At 39.2% G+C, this 19771-nt stretch overlaps 1 protein-coding gene and 1 pseudogene across 4 annotated transcripts in view; both read right to left on the bottom strand.

Annotated features, from left to right (window-relative positions):
* The window catches only part of HDAC10 (histone deacetylase 10), a 34062-nt gene extending 16939 nt beyond the window's left edge, over positions 1-17123 (bottom strand). Inside the window, exons 1-13 of one of the 4 annotated variants that reach the window (XM_034421148.3) lie at positions 17033-17123; positions 16320-16382; positions 15254-15346; positions 12174-12308; positions 9906-10002; positions 8997-9094; positions 8294-8398; positions 8152-8220; positions 7471-7597; positions 6796-6861; positions 5332-5391; positions 5152-5241; positions 4095-4201 (exon numbers count right to left, since the gene is read on the bottom strand). In XM_034421148.3, the coding sequence (XP_034277039.2) occupies positions 4095-4201; positions 5152-5241; positions 5332-5391; positions 6796-6861; positions 7471-7597; positions 8152-8220; positions 8294-8398; positions 8997-9094; positions 9906-10002; positions 12174-12308; positions 15254-15318 (1019 nt within the window). In that variant the 5' untranslated portion in view covers positions 15319-15346; positions 16320-16382; positions 17033-17123. Of the gene's footprint in view, positions 1-4094; positions 4202-5151; positions 5242-5331; positions 5392-6795; positions 6862-7470; positions 7598-8151; positions 8221-8293; positions 8399-8996; positions 9095-9905; positions 10003-12173; positions 12309-15253; positions 15347-16319; positions 17013-17032 lie in introns of those variants that run through there. The other 3 variants (XM_087874223.1, XM_060687145.2, XM_034421156.3) reach the window with 3 other exon arrangements.
* LOC148112921 (uncharacterized) lies at positions 916-2244 on the bottom strand (annotated as a pseudogene).
* Positions 17124-19771: the final 2648 nt, after the last annotated feature.

The raw sequence follows: 19771 nt of genomic DNA, 5'->3' as shown, positions 1-19771 counted from the left end.
TCTATCTTATCCACATTATTCAACAAATCTTTAGAAACTAAGATATAGTCAATTCTTGAATATGTATTATGTATCTTAGAGTAAAAAGTGTACACTCTTTCAGTTCCTTTCACTTCTCTCCAGACATCCACCACGCCGTTTTGAAACATCCATTTATTTAAGGTCCCCATTTTATTTGCTCCTCCACAACGAGTGGGGTTAGTACTATCTATTTTATCTCTAATTAAATTAAAATCCCCAGCCACAATTACTTTCCCTACACTTTCGATTTCCAAAATTTTAGTTATTTTTTCAAGAAATTCTTTTTGCTTCTCATTTGGTAAATATAAATTAACCAGTGTCACTTTTTCCTCGTTAATATTTCCCACAATTATTACATATCTTCCTTCTTCATCCACAATTACTTGTTCTTTTTCAAAATATACCCTATCTGATATCAATGTAGCAACTCCTCTAGCTTTTGAAGTTCCAAAAGATTTTTCATAAATTTGCATACCCTTTATATACATTTTATTTGAGTCTTCAGATTTCTGATGGGTTTCTTGCAAAAATAATATATCTGGTAAATCTCTTTTAATTTTAAGTTCCAATCGTGTTCTCTTGATCTGATTCCCTGTACCCTTCACATTCCATGTCATTATTTTTATTAAACCCATTTAAACTGTAACTTTTTTAATCCTTTCCCCTCCTCTTCCTTTCTGTGCCCAGATCCCAGCACCAATCTCCCACATTCCAAACAACATTCAACATAGAAGAAAAAAAACAATAAAAAAAAAACAAAAAAAGACAAAAAGAACATCAAACATTGAATAACAAACAATCTTCGTCCCCCACATCCTCAACTGGTTTCCGCCTCTATAAAGAGAGTAGGGGAGAGGGGACATGCCAATGGTCGGGTCACTTCTTTTGGGTAGTCTACTTAAATTCATCTCTCAGAGAAAGGGTGGTAACTTCTCCCCGCACTCAGCTTCCTGCAATTCTTTTTCAAGATCCTTGAATTTCTTATCCGCTCCATCTCCCATTATATCATCACGACTTTTCTTTTGTTCAACCATCGCAGGTGAGATTTCCTTCCGCTTTAGTCCTTTAGGATCTTGTCCTCCAGCAGCCCCTTTTTCTTCTGGTGTTGATGTTTTTGCATATGTTCCACCCATCTTGAGCATTTGATCTTTTATCTCTGTTACGTCCTCATACTTTACAATCAATCCAAGTTCATGTAAGTATAACACTGCATCTGTTTCCAAAGTAATTATTTGCATTCTTCCTTTATAAAAAAATTTTAGTTGCTGTGGCGGTCTCCAGTTATATTTAATTCCATTGTCTCTCAGAACCTTTGTGATTGGTTTCAAAAAAAATCTCCACGCCCTTTCTTCTCTTGATATATCCGGAAAGACTTGAATAATTTTCTCCTCAAATTTCAAAGCTTCACCCATCTCTCTCACTTTCACCATCACTTCCAATTTGTCACTAAGATTTGCAAATCTGACAAGTACATTTCTATTTAAGCCGTTTTGTCTTTTAAACCCAATTCTAAAAACACTTGCCAGATTTGTTGCTGTAAATGTGATTTGTGTATCCAAGTCATTGAGCCATTTTAAAACTCGTTGTTTCAAATTGTCCACTTTCTCTTCTTGAATTCCACGAATAACCAGATTATATTTCCTCGCTTCTTCTTCCAAAAGACAAATTCTTTTATCTTGTTGTTCATTTTTAAAAAAGATTTCTCCAATTTGCCAATCTATCTTTGCATCATGTGTATGAATCTGCTCAATTTCATCTTTAATTATTGTCATTTCTGCTGTTTGCTTTGCAAAATTTTCATTCATTTCTTGCTTCATTCTTTTAATTTCCAATGTCATATTATCCATACTATCTGACAGTCCTGATATCTTTTCACTAATTTTGGTTAAGGCCACAGCAACTTGTTGCATTTCTAAAGATTGTTGGGTCGCCATTTTTTAATAAGTTTTAATTATCCACTTTTGCCAAGAGGGTCTGTAATGAAGATTAAGGGACAGCAATCCAATATTGAAGCTGAGACAGCTTATTATTGCACTCAAAAGGGCCAGCAATAAAAGTTTATAGTTCTCAATTCAGCTTACGTAATTTCCCTAAAAAAAAAAGCTAACATCCGTTGGAAGGCACTGCCCAGAAATGCGTTTTGCCGCTTCAACTCAGGCACTTTCACAAACAAAAGATCAACTTAAAGTTCACATATTCTTCCAAGAGAGAGAAAAAAAAAACCCCTTCCACCAGTCTTTTGATGTTCCGTGCCTTTATCCCACAGCAAAAACAAACACAGATCGCAGTAATAATGAGAACAAAGACAGCTATTTACTCCAAATATGCAATCGCGACTGCCTATCTGGTCACCCTTCGCTCCTTCCACTTTCCCATGCTATGAAAAGCTTCAAAATTTGAGTCGTTCAGGGTGACCTACGATTCCAAAGTCAGTCTGCTGGGCCAGTAGCTCTTCCGATACAATTTATAAAATTTTGGTCCTTATCAATGCATTTCAAACACTTTAATCCACATTTATCTTCCGTAAAATGCCCTGCGAAGTGGAGGAAAACGTCCTCACACCACCACGGCCATAACCACGCCCCGGGGATTCAGGGAGTTGAAGTCCACCCATCTTCAAGCTACCAGTTGAGAAACACTGATATAAGCAGTGGAGATTCTTTTGGATATATAGATTGGCATATTTGTAGGCAATTAAGCAAACCTACAGAGGCACTTGAATTATTGGAAAAGAATAGTGTAATTCTACACTTTTGGTTTCATTCAACAACAGGGTGAGCTCCCGCTCTTACCAAACTAGCAGTTCAAAAGCATGCAAATATGACTACTTCTTCAGTAGGAAGGTAACAGCATTCTTTGTGCTTTTGGAGTATAGCCACATGACCATGGAAAATGTTTTTGGACAACACTGGCTCCCTCGGCCAAGAAGCAGAGTTCAGCACAGCACTGCACCCTAGAATGGACACGACTGAAAGAGAAACCTTTACCTTTTTTCAAATTACCTATAACCACCTCCAAACAGTGAGGACTAATCCACTGCACAAGTAAATACCTTGTGGGTAGATGCCTCCTGCACCAGTTTCAGAGATCTCATCCAATACTGCCTATATTTTATGCCATTTATCAAGAGAGTGTGTGAAGGTCACTAGAAATTCCCATTCTTTAGGGTAACATTTCTATATGAGCTTCTGTCTTTGTCATTCAACATTTAAAGCATGCTGGTCGGGGAATTCTGGAAATTGAAACCTACACATCTTCCAGCTGCCAAGATTGAGAAACACTGGTTTAAAGATATGGTGGGCCATATGAAATCTTCAAATTAAAAAGATTATAACCTAGCCATGTCGCAATTGTACACCATTGTTCTCCTACAATTAAGGAGAACAGATTTAAGAACATATCTTCCTCACTGAGCAATGATTTTATGATAGAACAATGCAATATGGTTTATAGACCTAACACTAAAAGAACAGGTATATACCAAATGTACATCCAATCTCTCCACTGTAAAATCTTCACAGGTTTGTCTACTACAAGTCATCATACATAAAACTGTTAGAATCTGCATTTAAATGCAGGGCTTGGGTAGACCAGTAAAAACCTAAATGCATTCTGGACTTTGCACTGTTGCCTGACTCAAAAGATCAAAATAGTGGAATCCTATTTACAGAAATGCTCACACAGGAATAAAAAAAAGTTCTGATAGTGGTTTCAATTGCGTGATCACCATTTTGCCTTTTTTGACAATCCCTTAGTGGAAATAATTTTGTAAGATTGTCCCAGCCACAGGCTTGTTTAGAACTGGCCTTTTGTCAATGCAGATCTATCTTTTTAGTTATTACATGCCTACACCAGTGGTGGGTTGCTACTGGTTCGCCCCAGATTGGGCGAACTGGTAGTGGCGGTGGCAGGAGGCTCCACCCACCCGCTCAGATGTCTCTGTGCATGCGCAGAAGCTTCTGCGTATGTGCAGAAATGTTGTGCACGTGTGAGAGTGTCCACGAGCGAACCAGTAGCGATGGGATTTGATTCCCACTGCTGGCCTACACACATGAACATTGTCATACATGTACCTTAAACATGGCATCATTTCACCAGACAAAGGAGGTAAAGGATCTCCAAGCAAAGCTTTTAGAGTCATGCAGACGGATTCAGAGAGTGACCGTAAGTGATATCCACCCTAAATAAAAACAAACCAATGTAAAATATAAAAGAGTATACAAAATTCCAAGCAAAGATTAAGCAATCAACATCGATGTGTTAAATTATTAGAAAATTTAAAGAGTGGTATTCATAAGACACCAGCGTATGCTGGTTTCCAAACACCTGATGCAATCACTACTGAAAATAAGTACCCCCCCTAAAAAAATCTCATTTCATAAAGAAAGAAGTGAGATAATTGTAAGTAGTAATAGTATTACTGTTTTTATGATCTCTGGAATGGCCTAGGTGGCCTGGTTGCCAAGTACACAAAGTGAGGTCATATGACTGTGGGTGGGAGGGTGGCCATTGGAACTTCAAATTTAGGTTGTAAGTATCCCTCAGATAGGCCCATTGGAACTTCGATTGCTTGCTAAGTGATATGTCATAAATCAGTGATGGCTAACCTTTTTGCTGTCGCGTGGCAAAAGTGGGGGGGGAGCGCGGGGGAAGTTGTGCGTGCATGTGCTGATACCCATAATTCAATGTGCCCCGCCCCTCATACATTCGTGCATGACCCGCATTCCCACAGCTATTGGCACATGATAGCATGGTGGGCCCGGTAGGCCCATTTTTCGCCCTCCCCAGGCTCCAGAGCCTTTCTAGGGACTTGCGGAGGGCGAAAACAGCCTTCCCCCCCCCACTCCGCCGAGGCCCAAACAGCCGGTTTTCCGACTTCCAGTCCCACCGGAGCTGAGCTAGGGCAACGCTCGCGTGCCCACCGATATGGCTTCGCATGCCACCTGTGGCACGCATGCCATAGGTTCGCCATCACGGTCATAGGTCAAGGACTATCTGTATTCATAGACCAGTAAGCATCTGAGATTTGTGTCAATATGTAAATATTCATAATCCAAGAAAAATTTGAACAGTACCTCTAATTAAAAAGCATTTATTACGTTGGAAATAAGATTGTAATAAAATCCATACCTCTAAAACTGCACACAACTTTCCATTAGCTAAATTCATTAGAAAATGAGTAAGATGGGAAAAGCATTCTGGAGTCGCTTTCATCTGCCCCTAAAAACAAAATAAGCAGAAACAAAGACATTTTGTGATCTATTTTCATGGGAAAAAAGAAAGAAAAATAGTATCTAGAAAAGAGCTTACCTCTGGATCGCCTATTCCAGAGTCATACCCAGCAGAAATCAAAACAAGTTCTGGATCAAACTACAGTTGGGAAAAAAATCAACAGAGTTTATATTTTAGTATAATGTGCACAGTATAAAGATGTTGCAAGTTGTAATTCATCAAGATCTGAAAAGTCACAGGTTCTTTCTTAAATTAATCAAGATTTGATTTCTGATCTACTGTTCCCTTTCAAACTTTTCATAAAACCTTTGAGCTGTTTTCCCTCAACCTCAGCTACTTTAAAATGAGTGGAATGCCCCTAAAAACAAAACAAGCAGAAACAAAGACATTTTGTGATCAAAGACAATTGAAAAATGCCGACAAAAAGCAACCCACAAGTTCCCTGCTTTGATGCCTTTTTGCTAGAAGAATTTGCGTGCAAATAATCCCTCCAGTTGACCAATGTAGAATATGCAGGACCAAAATTGTCTAATCAGACCTCACACATTCTTCACTCCTTGCTCATTTGTTTCTTGTCCAATTCAGTCCCAGTAGCAGTTTGAGCTGATAGATTTTCCATTCATTTTAAAACCATGGATCTCAAACAGACAGGGAAAAGTGAAGACCAAGGGCATTCTCATTACAGGTAATGAGCTCGAGTCACAATCATTTGTTTAGTGACTGAAGTTACAGCAGCAGTAAAAAAAAAAAGTGATTTATGTTCCTACGGCCCTTGTAGCATCTTCATGGTCATGTGATCAAAATATGGCAACCAGCATGTGTTTACAATAGTTGTACCATCCTGGGGTTATGTAGCTTTGCTGGCTGAGGAATTCTGGGAGTTGAAGTCCACAAGTCTTAAAGTTGCCAAGGTTGGAGACCCCTGATGTAGATCACTATTTGCAATGTTCCCAGCCTGCCTCTGATAGGCAAAGTCAATGGGGGAAGCAGGGTTTGCTTAATGATCATGTGATTCCCTTAACAGCCTTTAAAAAACAGGTAATAAAATGAGGTGCAGCTCGCTAAACAACCTCCTTGCTTACTAATGGAAATTCTGGCCTCAGTTGTGGTTATAAATTGAGGACTACCTGTAGCATTTCTGGAGCTATTCCTTTCACACCACTACAGAGATGTCAGAGAATTGGCTCTGTTACACAATTGTACAACAACATTCAGGAACTGTAACATTTGTGAAGGGGCTCATAGTCTTTTTAAAAAACAACAACTAGCAGCTCTCGTTATACAGAGATAATTGTAGCACAACAAATCTGGGGAGATCCCAACGGTAGCAAAAAAACCAAGAGTGCAGTACAGCTGCTGTCTTGGTTTTTGGGCCTTCTTCCTGCAGATAATCCTAAATGTAATTTTTTTAAAAAAGGAAATTGTTGCTTTTAAATAATTGAAGATTATTTCTGATATTATACAAAAGTATTTTACTATTGTATTCTACTTTGAAATAGCATCCGTAATTAGGGGGGAAAAGGTCCAGAATTCAAAAGTTACCTCAAAAGCTATTGGAAGCAAGACATGAAGAAATACAGCCAAATAATCTGAATTTCCCATTCCAACCTGCAAAGCCAAGCATAATACAAAATAACAGTTCTTTTAAAACAGAAAAAAAACCAACAACCCCAAACTGCCATTATATGGGCCTATTAAGTCCACAAATATATTAGTGGAAATCGTCTCTGGAGAGCATTGTGCTTCTCCAACAAATTCTAAATTGTATTCAGCAAACAGTTTTCTAAATCCCCAGGAAGGAAAACTATATGGACATTTTAAAATGTGTATTACGTTCCGTCTGACAATATACAATCTATATTTTACTTTTTTACTTTTTTTGCCTCAAATGTTGCCCTCATTAATATTACCACAGTAATAAAACTGTTATTTTTCTTAAAAGTCTGTGCTACAAATAAATTTTTTATAAACAGTAGAGTAGGAAAATGAGTGTTTTTATTAAATTACGGTATTTCAGCGGAAACCATGCTTCCCTGTGCATAATTCATCAGCTGCATATGAGGACACAAATCTATTCTAATTACAAAATGAGTTCTGAGTTGACTGCAAATATGTATAGTAGGTGTGTAAATGGAATTAAAAACAAAACTGCATCAAATGCATGACTGCTAGAGTTTAACATCTATTTATATTATAGTGCTATTAAACAACATTTACCTGATTCCAAGGGACATTTATGGTGAATCCTTTTCCTTTCCCCTGACCAACCGCATCATAATTAGACTCACTGAGCCAAGGCCAAAAGTTCTGGTGTTCAAACCGATGCCAGGAAAAATAGAGAACACTAACAAGAACAAAATAGTATTTAATGAAGTTGCTGATACACCAAGCAAACTACTCTCAGCAGTGCTTATTCCAGGACAGAATAGCTGAACTAGGTCTGAAATCTATGAATTTTCACTATTTAAGTTTTCTATAAATTGATTTAAATATAGGGTGTTCTGGACGAGTTTAATTTTTCATAGTTATAGAGTCAGAGTAGTTTTTAAGATGTCACTAAAGTTTTCCGCAAAAATGTGGGTGTTGGTAGGAGTGCCATCCATTTTGTAAATGTACCTCACAATAACATGTATACTTTTAATCAATTGTTTTCATCTTTATCTTTGAATAGGACCTCATCTATCACTTTAGTTCAACACTGAAGGGAGTTTTACAACATTAAAAACACAGACTGTAAGATATAGGTTATAGCAAAATTAATACAATTTGCCTAAAAACCAAAATGATACATAATTGTGTAGTGAAAGCTATCAAAATATCTTGAGGCCTGCTGTCTGCTACTGAAGTTTATTGGTAATTCATTTCCAAAATAAAAACTTTTTGAAACTCATGCAGTACCTGGGGTCATCATCAAATGCATATTGAATTCCTTGTCCATGATGTATATCCCAGTCAACAATGAGGATCCTGCATGAACCAACAACATTCATTAAAAGGTAAGACCTTCAAAGATTTGTGATTTTAAATATATATACTTCACCTTTGCAAGCCGTATTTTCTCTGAGCATATTTTGCTGCAATAGCAACATTATTGAAGATACAAAATCCATTGGCTGCATTTCTTTGACTATGATGACCTGGAGGCCTGCAACCAAGCATGATTAAGTCAGTTAACCATAAACTATACCAAAGAACATTCACCTAGAGCAGGGGTCAGCAACCTGCGGCTCCCTGTCTCTTTGGGCCCTCTGCTGTGGCTCCCTGTCTCTTTGGGCCCTCTGCTGTGGCTTCCTATCAGGTGATCCCACCACTGGCTGGCTCCGCCCCTCGCCCTCCCCTCCCAGTCACTCCTCACCTGGCCTGAGAAGGTAAGGGCGACAGGGGATGGAGAAGCAGCCAGGGCAGAGACAGAGATACAGAAAGAGGGGGGGAGAGAGAGAGACATAGAGAGATACAGAGGGAGAGGGAGAGAGGGGGGAGGGAAGGAGGGAGGGGAGAGAGAGAGATGTCAAAAGGATTTTGTGGTTTTTTTAACAACTGGTTCTCTGCCCTAATGACCGGCTGGGTAGGCGTGGCTAGGGGGTGTCATGTGACTGATAGAAGTGAGTGACATCGAGTTGGCCACACCCACCCAGGTTTTGTGGCTCCCGGTGTTTTCTTTTCTGTGGGAAATGGGTCCAAATGGCTCTTTGAGTATTTAAGGTTGCAGACCCCTGTCCTAGAGAACAGTTCAATTTGGTTACCTTATTAGAGTCAAGCCATTACGGGTCTTTCCCGACATCACAGCATCTACCAGTTGCAGTGTTGCTCCCACAGCCACTTTGGCACAACGATATGTTGTCTGAAGAACAGAACAAGTTCATGATTCAAAGACTCTACTGCAGTTTCTGAGAAGAATGAATGAAGGCTGGAGAGATGGGAACAGATTGGCACTCTACAACACTGAATTTCCCCTCATTCAGGCATTGGGTATTAGAACTGTAATTCAAAGAAGCACTCAGCAGTCACCTTCTCCCAATTTATATTTCCAGGAGTAGGAGAACTAAGAAAGTAGGAATTTGGGGAGATGGGGAGAAGGATACATCTGGAGGAAGCTTGGAGTCTTGGCCATAAGAAAAGCTCCACCTGTTCAAAGGGACAAGTTTATGAACACATATTTAGTTCCAGGGAAGGCAGAACTGTGAGCCTGTAGAAACATTTCAAAGTTAAGGATGGCCATTGAAACCCATTTTGAGTTATTTAACAATGGCTAAATTTGGTTCCTTCTGCAAACATTAACAAAATGACTGTGGTGTTCAGCATCTTACTCCAGTTACATAATTTGGATTAGAGATTTTAAAAATGGAGGGGAAAAAAATCTCCAAATCAGGAAAGGGCTTAGTGGTGGTAGCAACAGCAACAGATCCTTTTCAGGCCTTCCACAGGAAAGCTAAAAAGCCAAAATGACAGCTGCAACCATGTCATCAAAGACTCTCCATCTCCTCCAAAATGACCCTGGAGCCTTGAGAAATATTCATGTCTTAAGAACAATATGTTTTAATTTTGAAGAACAGTCGCCCCACAACTCTTTGGGTGGACAGCGGAATTTGGAGAAAACGGTTTATGACTAAAGTACATTATATCTAGGAAGAATTCTTGATTAGGCTCCATACTGGATGAAAGTAAACAGCATCATATTCAGCAGAGACTTTTTGGAGCTCTTCTTTTTCCATTTTCTCAGTGCTCTTCACCACTTCCACATAATCCATACTGGAAAAAAAAAAGAAATATGGTGTCACCCATAGACATAACGTAGGGTGTGAGCCAGTTTAAAATGTTGCCGTCTCTATTACTCTGCTAATCAGGAATCTGGTTGCAGATAAAGTGACAGGACAGCTATTTATATAGAGCAAGCCAACTGAGATCTGAGACAAGATGCTGAACCAATATGTATATAAACTGGGCTGATTACTGATTTTGCCCCTAAGTCAAAACCAAATTGGGACCATTTCTCTTATGAAGAGCAGTCATGTAAAATGCAATTCCATTTCTTTGGGACGGATTTTTTTAAAAAAAGTTTAGAACACTAAGTCTAGGAAGCATTAGTCTGTAGAGTATCTCAGTCATCCAAGTCATGGTTGTCCTAAAGGTGCTTTTTCAGGAGGCAACTGGACTTTCTTGTTTTTTCTTTCGAAGATGTTTCACTTGTCATCCAAGAGGTTTTTCAGCTCTGACAGAATAGTGGGGAATGGAAGGATTTATATTCCTTGCAGACAGCTGGTCATCTGCATCCATTTAGCGGGTCGTTGAAGCACTTGGAGGTTTATCTGTGCCCTCAGGGTCATCTGTGTTGGGAAAACCCTGAGGACACAGATAAACCTCCAAGTGCTTCAACAACCCGCTAAATGGATGCAGATGACCAGCTGTCTGCAACGAATATCAATTCTTCCATTCCCCACTATCCTGTCAGAATTGAAGAAGCTTCTTTTTCAAAAGAAAAAACAAGAAAGTTGAGTTGCCTCCTGAAAAAAAGCACCTTTGGGACATCTAGGATGCATTGAATTTAGTAATACAAAATCACATTTCTTACTGATGCTTCATTCCTTACTGTGGCTCAGTTCAGCGCAACAATAAATCGCCCAAGTTTAAGAGACAGAGAATTAATGTCAGCCTTGAACTCATCCCTCATTCTATTCAAACACATATTCCCTTTTTCCTCTTTTTTATGGATTAATCTGAATAATTATATTTATATCAGTGTTGATGCTAAGAAACTGTGGGGAGTGGAAAAGCTGGGAGCCATTAAAGAGGAGATGATGGTCTGGTGCCATAGCTAAGGGAAGCAGGGGAGAGCTCCTAGAAGACAAGAGAAAACTCATTGGAAGGGTAATTTAAATATTCAGAAATCAAGGTTTAACTGAAGAACATAGAATCTAGAATAATAGGGTTGGAAGGAACTTTAGAGGTCTTCTAGTTCAACCGTTGCCCATGGCAGGAGATCCTACTCCATTCTAGACAAATAGCTGTCTAGTCTCTTCTTGAAAACTTCCAATGATTGAGCACCCACAACTTCTAGAGGCAAGCCACTGATCGTTTTCATTGTCAAGGAAATTTCTCCTTAATTCTAGATTGGATTTTTTTAATGAATTTCCTCTGGCTACTTCTTGTCCTGACCTCAGCTACTTTGGAGAATAAATTGACTCTTCTCTTTGACAGCTGCTCAAAACTGGAAGACTGCTACCATATCATCATCCTTAGACTAGGCATACCTAGTTCCCTCAATCGTTCATCATATGGTTTAGCCTTCAGTCCCCTTATCATTTTGTTGCTCTACTCTCCATTCTTTCTAGGATCTCAACAGAATCCACTTCTGAATGGCATGTTACCTCTTTGCAGCTTGCCCAGCAAATGACCTTTTCTAGTTATCAGGATAATGAGCTTAATGACCCATATGCTCAACAAAAACAAAAACAAAAAAAAACCCAAATCCCATAACTTTAACCTTAGATTGTCTACTGTAGACCTCACCTCATTCCTTAGAGGTCTGTAAGGGGCATGCATAAGCGCACCAGTGTGCCTACCATCCCTGTCCTAATATTTCCTTTTATTCATATCCATTTTATGTATTCATAATTATGTTTACACTCGTATCTGTTATCTTATACATGTTTGACAAACTAAATAAATAAATAAAAACTCCAGATTACAAAACAAGAGATAAAGAGAATCTCTTTGTGCATATGCTGGGAGAGTTTATATACAGTAGAAGTAGTGTGTAAAAGTTTTACACTGGAGTGTAAAAGCTTCTTTATCTATAGGTTGATATTTTGTTTGCTGCTTTTTGCCTGATTCTTCCCTTGCAATCTATTCCATACTGGAAAATTTTCTTGAAATTAAAATACTCCTAGCTTTTGGTAACTATCTAATTACTTGGAGCATACCTGTGAATCAGCATGATTTCACTCTCAGTTCCTTCTCTGGCAGAGACCGAAATGCATCTTTCAATCAGGTTATAGTGCTGAAGGCGGCCATAGCAGCAAGAAAGCCGTTCAGGGACCTCCACCTCACATGTTGGGCTAAAAATGAGACCAAGAGTTAGGTTCCCAGTTAAATCATTAGAAATCTATGTTGCAGCTAAGAAAGAAGATATTTTTGATTACTAGAAAGAAAAAAAACTGGTGAAGGAAGGAATGTGACCTTTAGTATAGTATTGATAATGAAATACCTCAGATATTAACTAAAACCAGAGGTGAAATGCTGCTGGTTTGGAGACCGGTTCGACTGAACTGGTAGCGATGGCGGCCGGTGGTTCAGAGAACCGGTAGGAATGGTGGCACGAGGCTCCGCCCACCTGCCCGGTTGTTTCTTCCTGGTTTTAACCAGGAAATAACCTTTTTTTTACCCTCTGCACATGCAGAGGGTAAAAAGAGCAAGACAATTAACTTTGTCATGATACTCCTGCCTTAGACAGGAGATTGGACTAAAAGACCTCCAAAGTCCTTTCCAACTCTATGATTCTATGATAACAATGGACCAGTATTTCTAAGCCTTGGCAACTTGAAGATGTGTGGACTTCAACTCCCAGAATTCCCCAGCAATCATGTCAACACATGTTAAAGTTGTCAAGGTTGAGAAGCACTACAATGGATTAAGCAAAATCAAAACCAGATTTTCTTTTTGAAGCATGCAATAGTATCCACAGCAAGGGTGCATGTATCAGCATCAAAGCCCCTCTCCTTTTGCACATGCAGCAACGATGCACAAACATACAAAAGATGCAGGTTTCTGATCATGATGCTCCATTGACTGATAGGGGCGGCTATAGAAATTGAATAAATAGAAATAAACAGCAGTATTGGTCATTAGTATATTTCATGCGTGTAAAAAATCTGCACATGCATCATAGCACACGAGCACCATCTAGCCAGCCTGGCTGACCTAAAAAAAAAAAAAAAAAAAAGCTAAGTAGGGACCAAGGCACCAGTGCTTTTTTGAGTGAGCACAAAATCCCAAATTGTATAGAAATCAACATCATATAAGGATCAAATGTCATTGTAGCAACAGGGTATCACACCAGGTGAAACAACACCTAACTGATCTTGAAGAAAGCTAAGCAGAGTCACATCTGGTTGGAATTAAGAGTTCCTTTGTTAATGTTTATCAGAAACAAAAACCAGCATAAAACAAATGAGCATTTTTAGTAGGAGTGTGTACATCAGCAACATGCATCATAAACAGAGTACAATAAAGCCTTATCAATAATTGTTGAACAAACAAAATTTTCCAGTGGTGCAATAAACATAAATCATGAAACCACACCAGTCAGCAACAGGACAAAAGAACAGATTGTAATCAATAATGTTCCCTTATTGCCTTTTGATCTAATTTTATGGGCTGCAGCACAGAATCTAGCCTGGTCTTTATAAGCTAGCCGGAGAATCAAGGAAGAAAGATCTGATTCTCTGGGTTTATTTATAAAAAGATTTTCAGTCTTTAGATCCTGGCATAGTTAAAAAAAAAAGTGAGAATGTCTCCATCTCCTCAGAACCACAGGTATATTATTAAATCTTTCCTGGAGCACAGTTGTGGGGACCACAGTGACATGCACGATTAATAAAGTTCTGTGGAACTTTGGAATTGATAGCTAACTGATCAATGTGCCTAAAAAAATATTATTGGGAAAAAGTCTCAGAACTGTCTGTAAGTTCTGTCAGAATAAACCATTATTCTTGGTTTCTTCTAACAGCAGAAAGGGCATCATTGTGTCCCTCCCCAAGAAGAAACCTAAGTGTCAGGATCTCAGGTTAGCTATTCTTCAACTTCCTCCAACGATGTTACTTCAGAAAGTGATACTTACAAGGCTAAGGAAAGAAATATAAGATCTAGTTTGTATTTGGATGGGACACCCATGACCAGGAAATCCTAAAGCAGACCGAGATGTCAAAAAGAGAATCCAGAAGGAGGCAGTGACAAGCCACTTCTGTATTCCTGCAAAGAAAAACCATGACTGGGTCTTTGTAGCCCAAGTTAAGGAACTTTTTTATGTCAAAGACAGGCAGTCAGTGCATCTCAGAGCATCTTATTTAAATGCAGATGAAATAAGCCATGTTCAAATCATCCCGTACACTTAACCACCAAAAGTAACATAAATTTTACTTGTTCTGGTTATTTTGTCTCAAATGCTTTAAAAGAATGCAAAAGCATTCCATTCTTTATGTACATGCAACTGCAGCAAATATATAGATGTTGGGAAAGTAGAAAGTTATGCGAAAGAAACACAAAACAATTTCATATTAATTAGGATAGGTACAGTATAAATTGAAGCAGAGGGTCTGACAGGTTTTCAAGATTGTGTAATCTGTCAAGATCAGGAAATAGAAATTGCTAGGAATCTTGGAATGTATCTTAATGTGGTTAGAAATTTCACAATTTATACCTAACAGTATCAAGTTGGAATTGTTTTAAGTTTTGTTCTACTTTCCCAGGACTCAAATATCCTTTCTGTAATAGTTTGGCATTTTTTCTTTTCCCTGAATCAAACACGCATGCAGGTAATCCTTGCTTATAGACCACACACTGAGCAACCATTCAAAGTTGAAACTATACTCAATGAGGGATACTTATAATTGAAGCTCTGGGTGAGTGCAATTGGCTTACTTGAACAGTTGCACTGTCCAGCATGATCATGATTTGTGACCTTCCCTGCCAGCCTCCCATAAGGAAAGTCAGAAGGAATGTCACAAGTCACTCTGGCATGTCCCCATCCCCTATCTTCTTGCACACTGTGCAATGCCTTCCTTCCCTGGGCCTTGCTGCATTCACACACACACATCTGCATCCCAGCATCCTCTCCCCCAACTTCTGCACATCCTGTCTGAGGCCTCCCCCACCCAGGCAGTTCTGGTTCTAACTACCATTGTAACTCAAGGACAATCTGTATCTGTAATTCCCTTTTATTGCAAAGTAGAGGTTTCTTAAATGAAACAACAACAACAACAACAACAACAAAAGCTGTACTTACTCTTCCCAAAGTAGCTTATGGTTGATCATTTCACCATCGTAAACCAAGGCTGTTCCAGCTGCCATCACTTTGTTTGAAAACACAATGCAATATCTGGTATGTGGTTCATTAAAGAAACAAAACATGCATCAAGAAGGGAACCAGCAAAATCAAGACGTCAATTGTTATTTTGCTTGACAGTCTGAAATAATGCTACAGCTCACAAATTTTAATAGAGCAATCATCTGAACCTGGTTCAGTTTAACATTAAACTGTAGCTGAACACAATGTGAACAAGCTTATTTAAGCTTCAGACAGAGTACAACTTCTTCCAGTCATCAAGACCATTCCAGAGGAAGAAACTAAAAGCATCTTCTTTCAAATCCAAACTACTCATAATTGTTAGTTTGACAAAGATAAACTATCACCTATGATTTACCAAAGTAAGGCAAAATCCAACCACTATTTCCAGCTCTAGTTCGTTTTGCTATAGTTCATTGATTAAAACAACCATATTTCCCAATAATTGCATAAGTTTCTGAACTGGAACTGAAGAAAGTTGCTGAATGCTAACTTCAGGATGTGTGAACTTCAACTCTCAGAATTCCTCAGCTAGCTTGACTATCTTGAAACTGCCAAGCTGGAAAAAACACTGAATTTGAGCATGTTCCTATCCAGCTGGACTTACCGTAGAAATTATTCTCAAATTGGCTAAGGAATTTCTCAGGGTTGAAGTCCACACATCTTAACATTGCTGAAGCTGAGAAACACTGAGCTAAGAGAGAAAGGTTGGTCCAAAGTGCTGCAATCCAATGGCCTCTGGCATCAATGTTCGGAACCCTGGTCTCTGTTAGAATTAACTACTTCTCTACATATTGACTCTCCTTTTTACGGCAAACAGTAGTCAGAACTCATTCATGGACATGTGAAGCTACAGCAATTTGTGAGGATATTTTAATAATGGAAGGTCTTAATTTTAGGTTCTTTAATCTTCAAATTCTTTAGACTTGAATAAGCACAGAAGAACAATTTTCTCAATCTCTTGAAATACCACCCAATGCTGCCCTTAACATCACTCTCTTCTTACCTGTTAGGTGCAATCCAGAAAATCCTGCTGAAGAAAATAATTTCAGGATCAGTGTCGAAGGATCTAGCAAGAATAAGATAAAACTCTGAGCATGCTGTGGACTTCAACTCCCAGAAATCCCCCAGACAGCATGACCATCTTGAAGCTGCCAAGTTTGAAAAACACTGAATTTGAGAAAGTTCCTATCCAGTTGGAAGACATTAGATGCCATTCTCTAGCTGGCTGGGGAATTCTGGGAGTCCACACACTGTAAGAGTTGCCAAAGAGTTGAAAAATACTGGTCTAAATAAATTTGGATAATCAATTTTCATTTAAAATGAAAACAGCTGCAAATTTTGTGTACTATCCGCAAAAAAAAGTGTAAAATGTAACATTAAAAAGGGGAGGGGGAGACCTATGTCTCCAGCAAGATTAAGCTCCGAATGTGCAAATGCAATTTTTAAAAAAATCTACTCCTCTGACCATGTGCAGAAAGGAATTCCAATTCTCCAAAGAAAGCACAGTCGATTCAAAACATCTGAAATTAGGCGATGGGAGTTGGCAAGAAAGATCTCAAAAGAATCTCTTCTTTGCAATAATTCCGAATTTCATTTTAGCTTACTGGAAGCCTCACTTCTGGATCAGCGACTCAGCCTCATGTTACAGGAAAAATGTCAAACGGCATTTAGATCAAAACTTTCCTACCCGGATTCCAGCTTCTATTAAATTCTTACCACTCGGCGCAGGCAGGGGAGGGAAAATCAAAGTGCTTGGAGGAAGAAGAGGACAATCTGCAACGTCTTATTGGCTTGAATGTGTACACAGAATGTTGAGTCGGACCAATCGGGAAAAGGAGTGCAAAGAAGGCGGGGAAACATCAACCTGCCACACAAATGTTCAGTTCCCGCCCTTGTCTACGCCTTTCCATCTCTGATTGGATAGTCCGACTACTCTTTGCCAATAATAGCACACAGAAGAGATTGGGGAAAAGCATGGGAAAAATACGTGGTGCGCTGTAACTTTAATCGAAATAAGGTTTGGACTGAATCTGGAAACAAGTTTGCATGCTACAACTTTCTTATGTTAGCTCCATGTCTTAAGTGTTTTAAGAACAATGTTGTATTGCATTTGATTCATTACTTAATAACGTGTGTGTAGAAGACATTACGAATAATACAACCTTTAAAAAAAAAGGTCATTTTCTTTATTTCGGTGCTTTCCAATTTCTTGTGGAATCCATTCCTGGTTTTCTATATAGCTCATGCTTCGCTGACTTTGTTTTCCATACAGCCCAGCTGTGGCTGTGTTCCTTCTCAGCTTCCCTCATCTTCTATTGCAGGGGTCCCCAACCTTGGCAATTTTACGACTTGTGGACTTCAACTCCCAGAATTCCTCAGCCAGTTTTGCTTTGCTTTGCTGGCTGAGGAATTCTGGGAGTTGAAGTCCACAAGTCTTAAAGTTGCCAAGGTTGGAGACCCCTGTTATTGCACTTCCTTCGGACGCTGCTGTTTATTTCAAAACATTTTTTATTTTTATTTTATTTTACTTCAAATTTATATACCGCCCTTCTCCCTAGGGACTCAGGGCGGTGTACAGCCAAGTAAAAACACATAAATACATAATACATAGATTAAGAACAGATTAAAAGGAAATATCTCAATTTGGCCCAAAATTTAAAAAGACAAACGAATTTAAAATCATTTAAAATCATTTAAAAGGATTTGTTAGGCCAGCCCGGCTTGTTGAAAAAGGAAAGTTTTAAGGGAACGGCGGAAGGCACGAAGGTCTTGGATTCTCCTTATCTCTGGATTTCACCCCTGAAACAAAGAGAGGAAAGTGACATCATTGGAATATGTGTGTCTTCTCAGTTAATCATCTCAATAATTTAGTATCATTTAAGCATGTTCTCATTGGGGCGCTGCTTTCAACAGACCGATATTTTTCACCTCTACAACGTCTAAGTATAGTTACTGCCACTCTGGACATCCTTATGCAGAGCAACTTGTGAATGGAGAAGAAGCCACAAGGATGCCCTAGGGCATAGGTCAGCAACCTGTGGCTCTGGAGCCGCATGTGGCTCTTTCACCCCTCTGCTGCGGCTCCTTGTCATTCAAAATATGCGTCACAACCGGCAATGTGCGACACCTGCCGGCATGCGATTTATTGAGCTTTTCAACCCCTGGTAGGCCAACCATGGATAAATCCAAGAAAAGAAAAGTTTCAGAAGAAAAACAGAATGTTTAATTCAACTACATATGCTAGTTTTGTGGCCGCTCAAGAAATAGTCAGGCATGGGAAGGGTTTTGTGGCTCCCGGTGTTTTCTTTTTCTGTGGGAAACGGGTCCAAATGGCTCTTTGTATGTTTAAGGTTGGAGACCCCTGCCCTAGAGATAAAAACCCTCTGACTCCATTTTAACTATGCAACAACCCTGCAAGAAAGGTTAGCTTTGTGGCTGAGATTCATAATCGGCCCAAGTCACTTAATTGCCTTGCTTAGCAATGGAAATTCTGATCCCAACTTTGCCTGTCAGTCAAGGACTAACCAGTATGTAAACTTATGGCTTTATGGTTCTAATATGATGCTCAAATTGTATTTATATTTAATATTTGTATGGAAATCTAAATAAATATGTGGTACTTGATAAAGGCGGCTTAAGTTCTGGTTTATACATTTACTACAAAATATATAAAAATTGAACCAGCATTAATGGTTTGTTATACTCACACAGTTTCAACAATCATCATTTGTCCAACAATTGCTGGTTATGGTACGCACAGATATTTCATTCCACTAGGAGTCACTTTCCTCTCTTTGTTTCAGGGGTGAAATCCAGCAGGTTCTGGAGAATTGGTAGCGGAAATTTTGAGTAGTTCGGAGAACAGGCAAATACCACCTCTGGCTGGCCCAAGAGTGAGGTGGGAATGGAGATATTGCAGTATCCTTCCCCTGCCACCAAGCCACACCATGCCCACCAAACCACGCTCACAGAACCGGTAGTAAAAAAAATTGGATTTTACCACTGCCCTGTTTTATATAAATTTGCTACTGATTATGAGCATCTCTAAGATACTTCATGTGAAGGGTGGTTTGGAGATAACTGAGGTTCTGAGGCTTTACTGTCAAATGTTGAAGCAGAAACATTGGATTGCAATGGTGCATCTTACCTGCAAAGGAGGGTGGAATGTTGGCTCATCTATTGTTCCTGTAAAGAAATTTACTTTAAATGAAGCTCACAATCCTGGTGACTACTTGGACATGTCCATGGAGCAGGGGTGAAATTCAGCATGTTCTGACAGGTTCTGGAGAACCGGTAGCAGAAAAATTGAGTAGTTCAGAGAACCAGCAAATACCATTTCTGGCTGGCCCCAGAGTGGGGTGGGAATTTAGATTTTGCAATATCCTTCCCCTGGAGTGGGGTAGGAATGGAGATTTTGCAGTATGCTTTCCCTGCCATGCCCACCACGCCACACCA

This window comes from Pantherophis guttatus, chromosome 7 (assembly GCF_059756535.1).
Source record: "Pantherophis guttatus breed Tessera chromosome 7, ASM5975653v1, whole genome shotgun sequence".
Taxonomy (NCBI): domain Eukaryota; kingdom Metazoa; phylum Chordata; class Lepidosauria; order Squamata; family Colubridae; genus Pantherophis; species Pantherophis guttatus.
The sequence above is the reverse complement of the archived record's forward strand: the minus strand, read 5'-3'. Positions and strand labels throughout refer to the sequence as shown.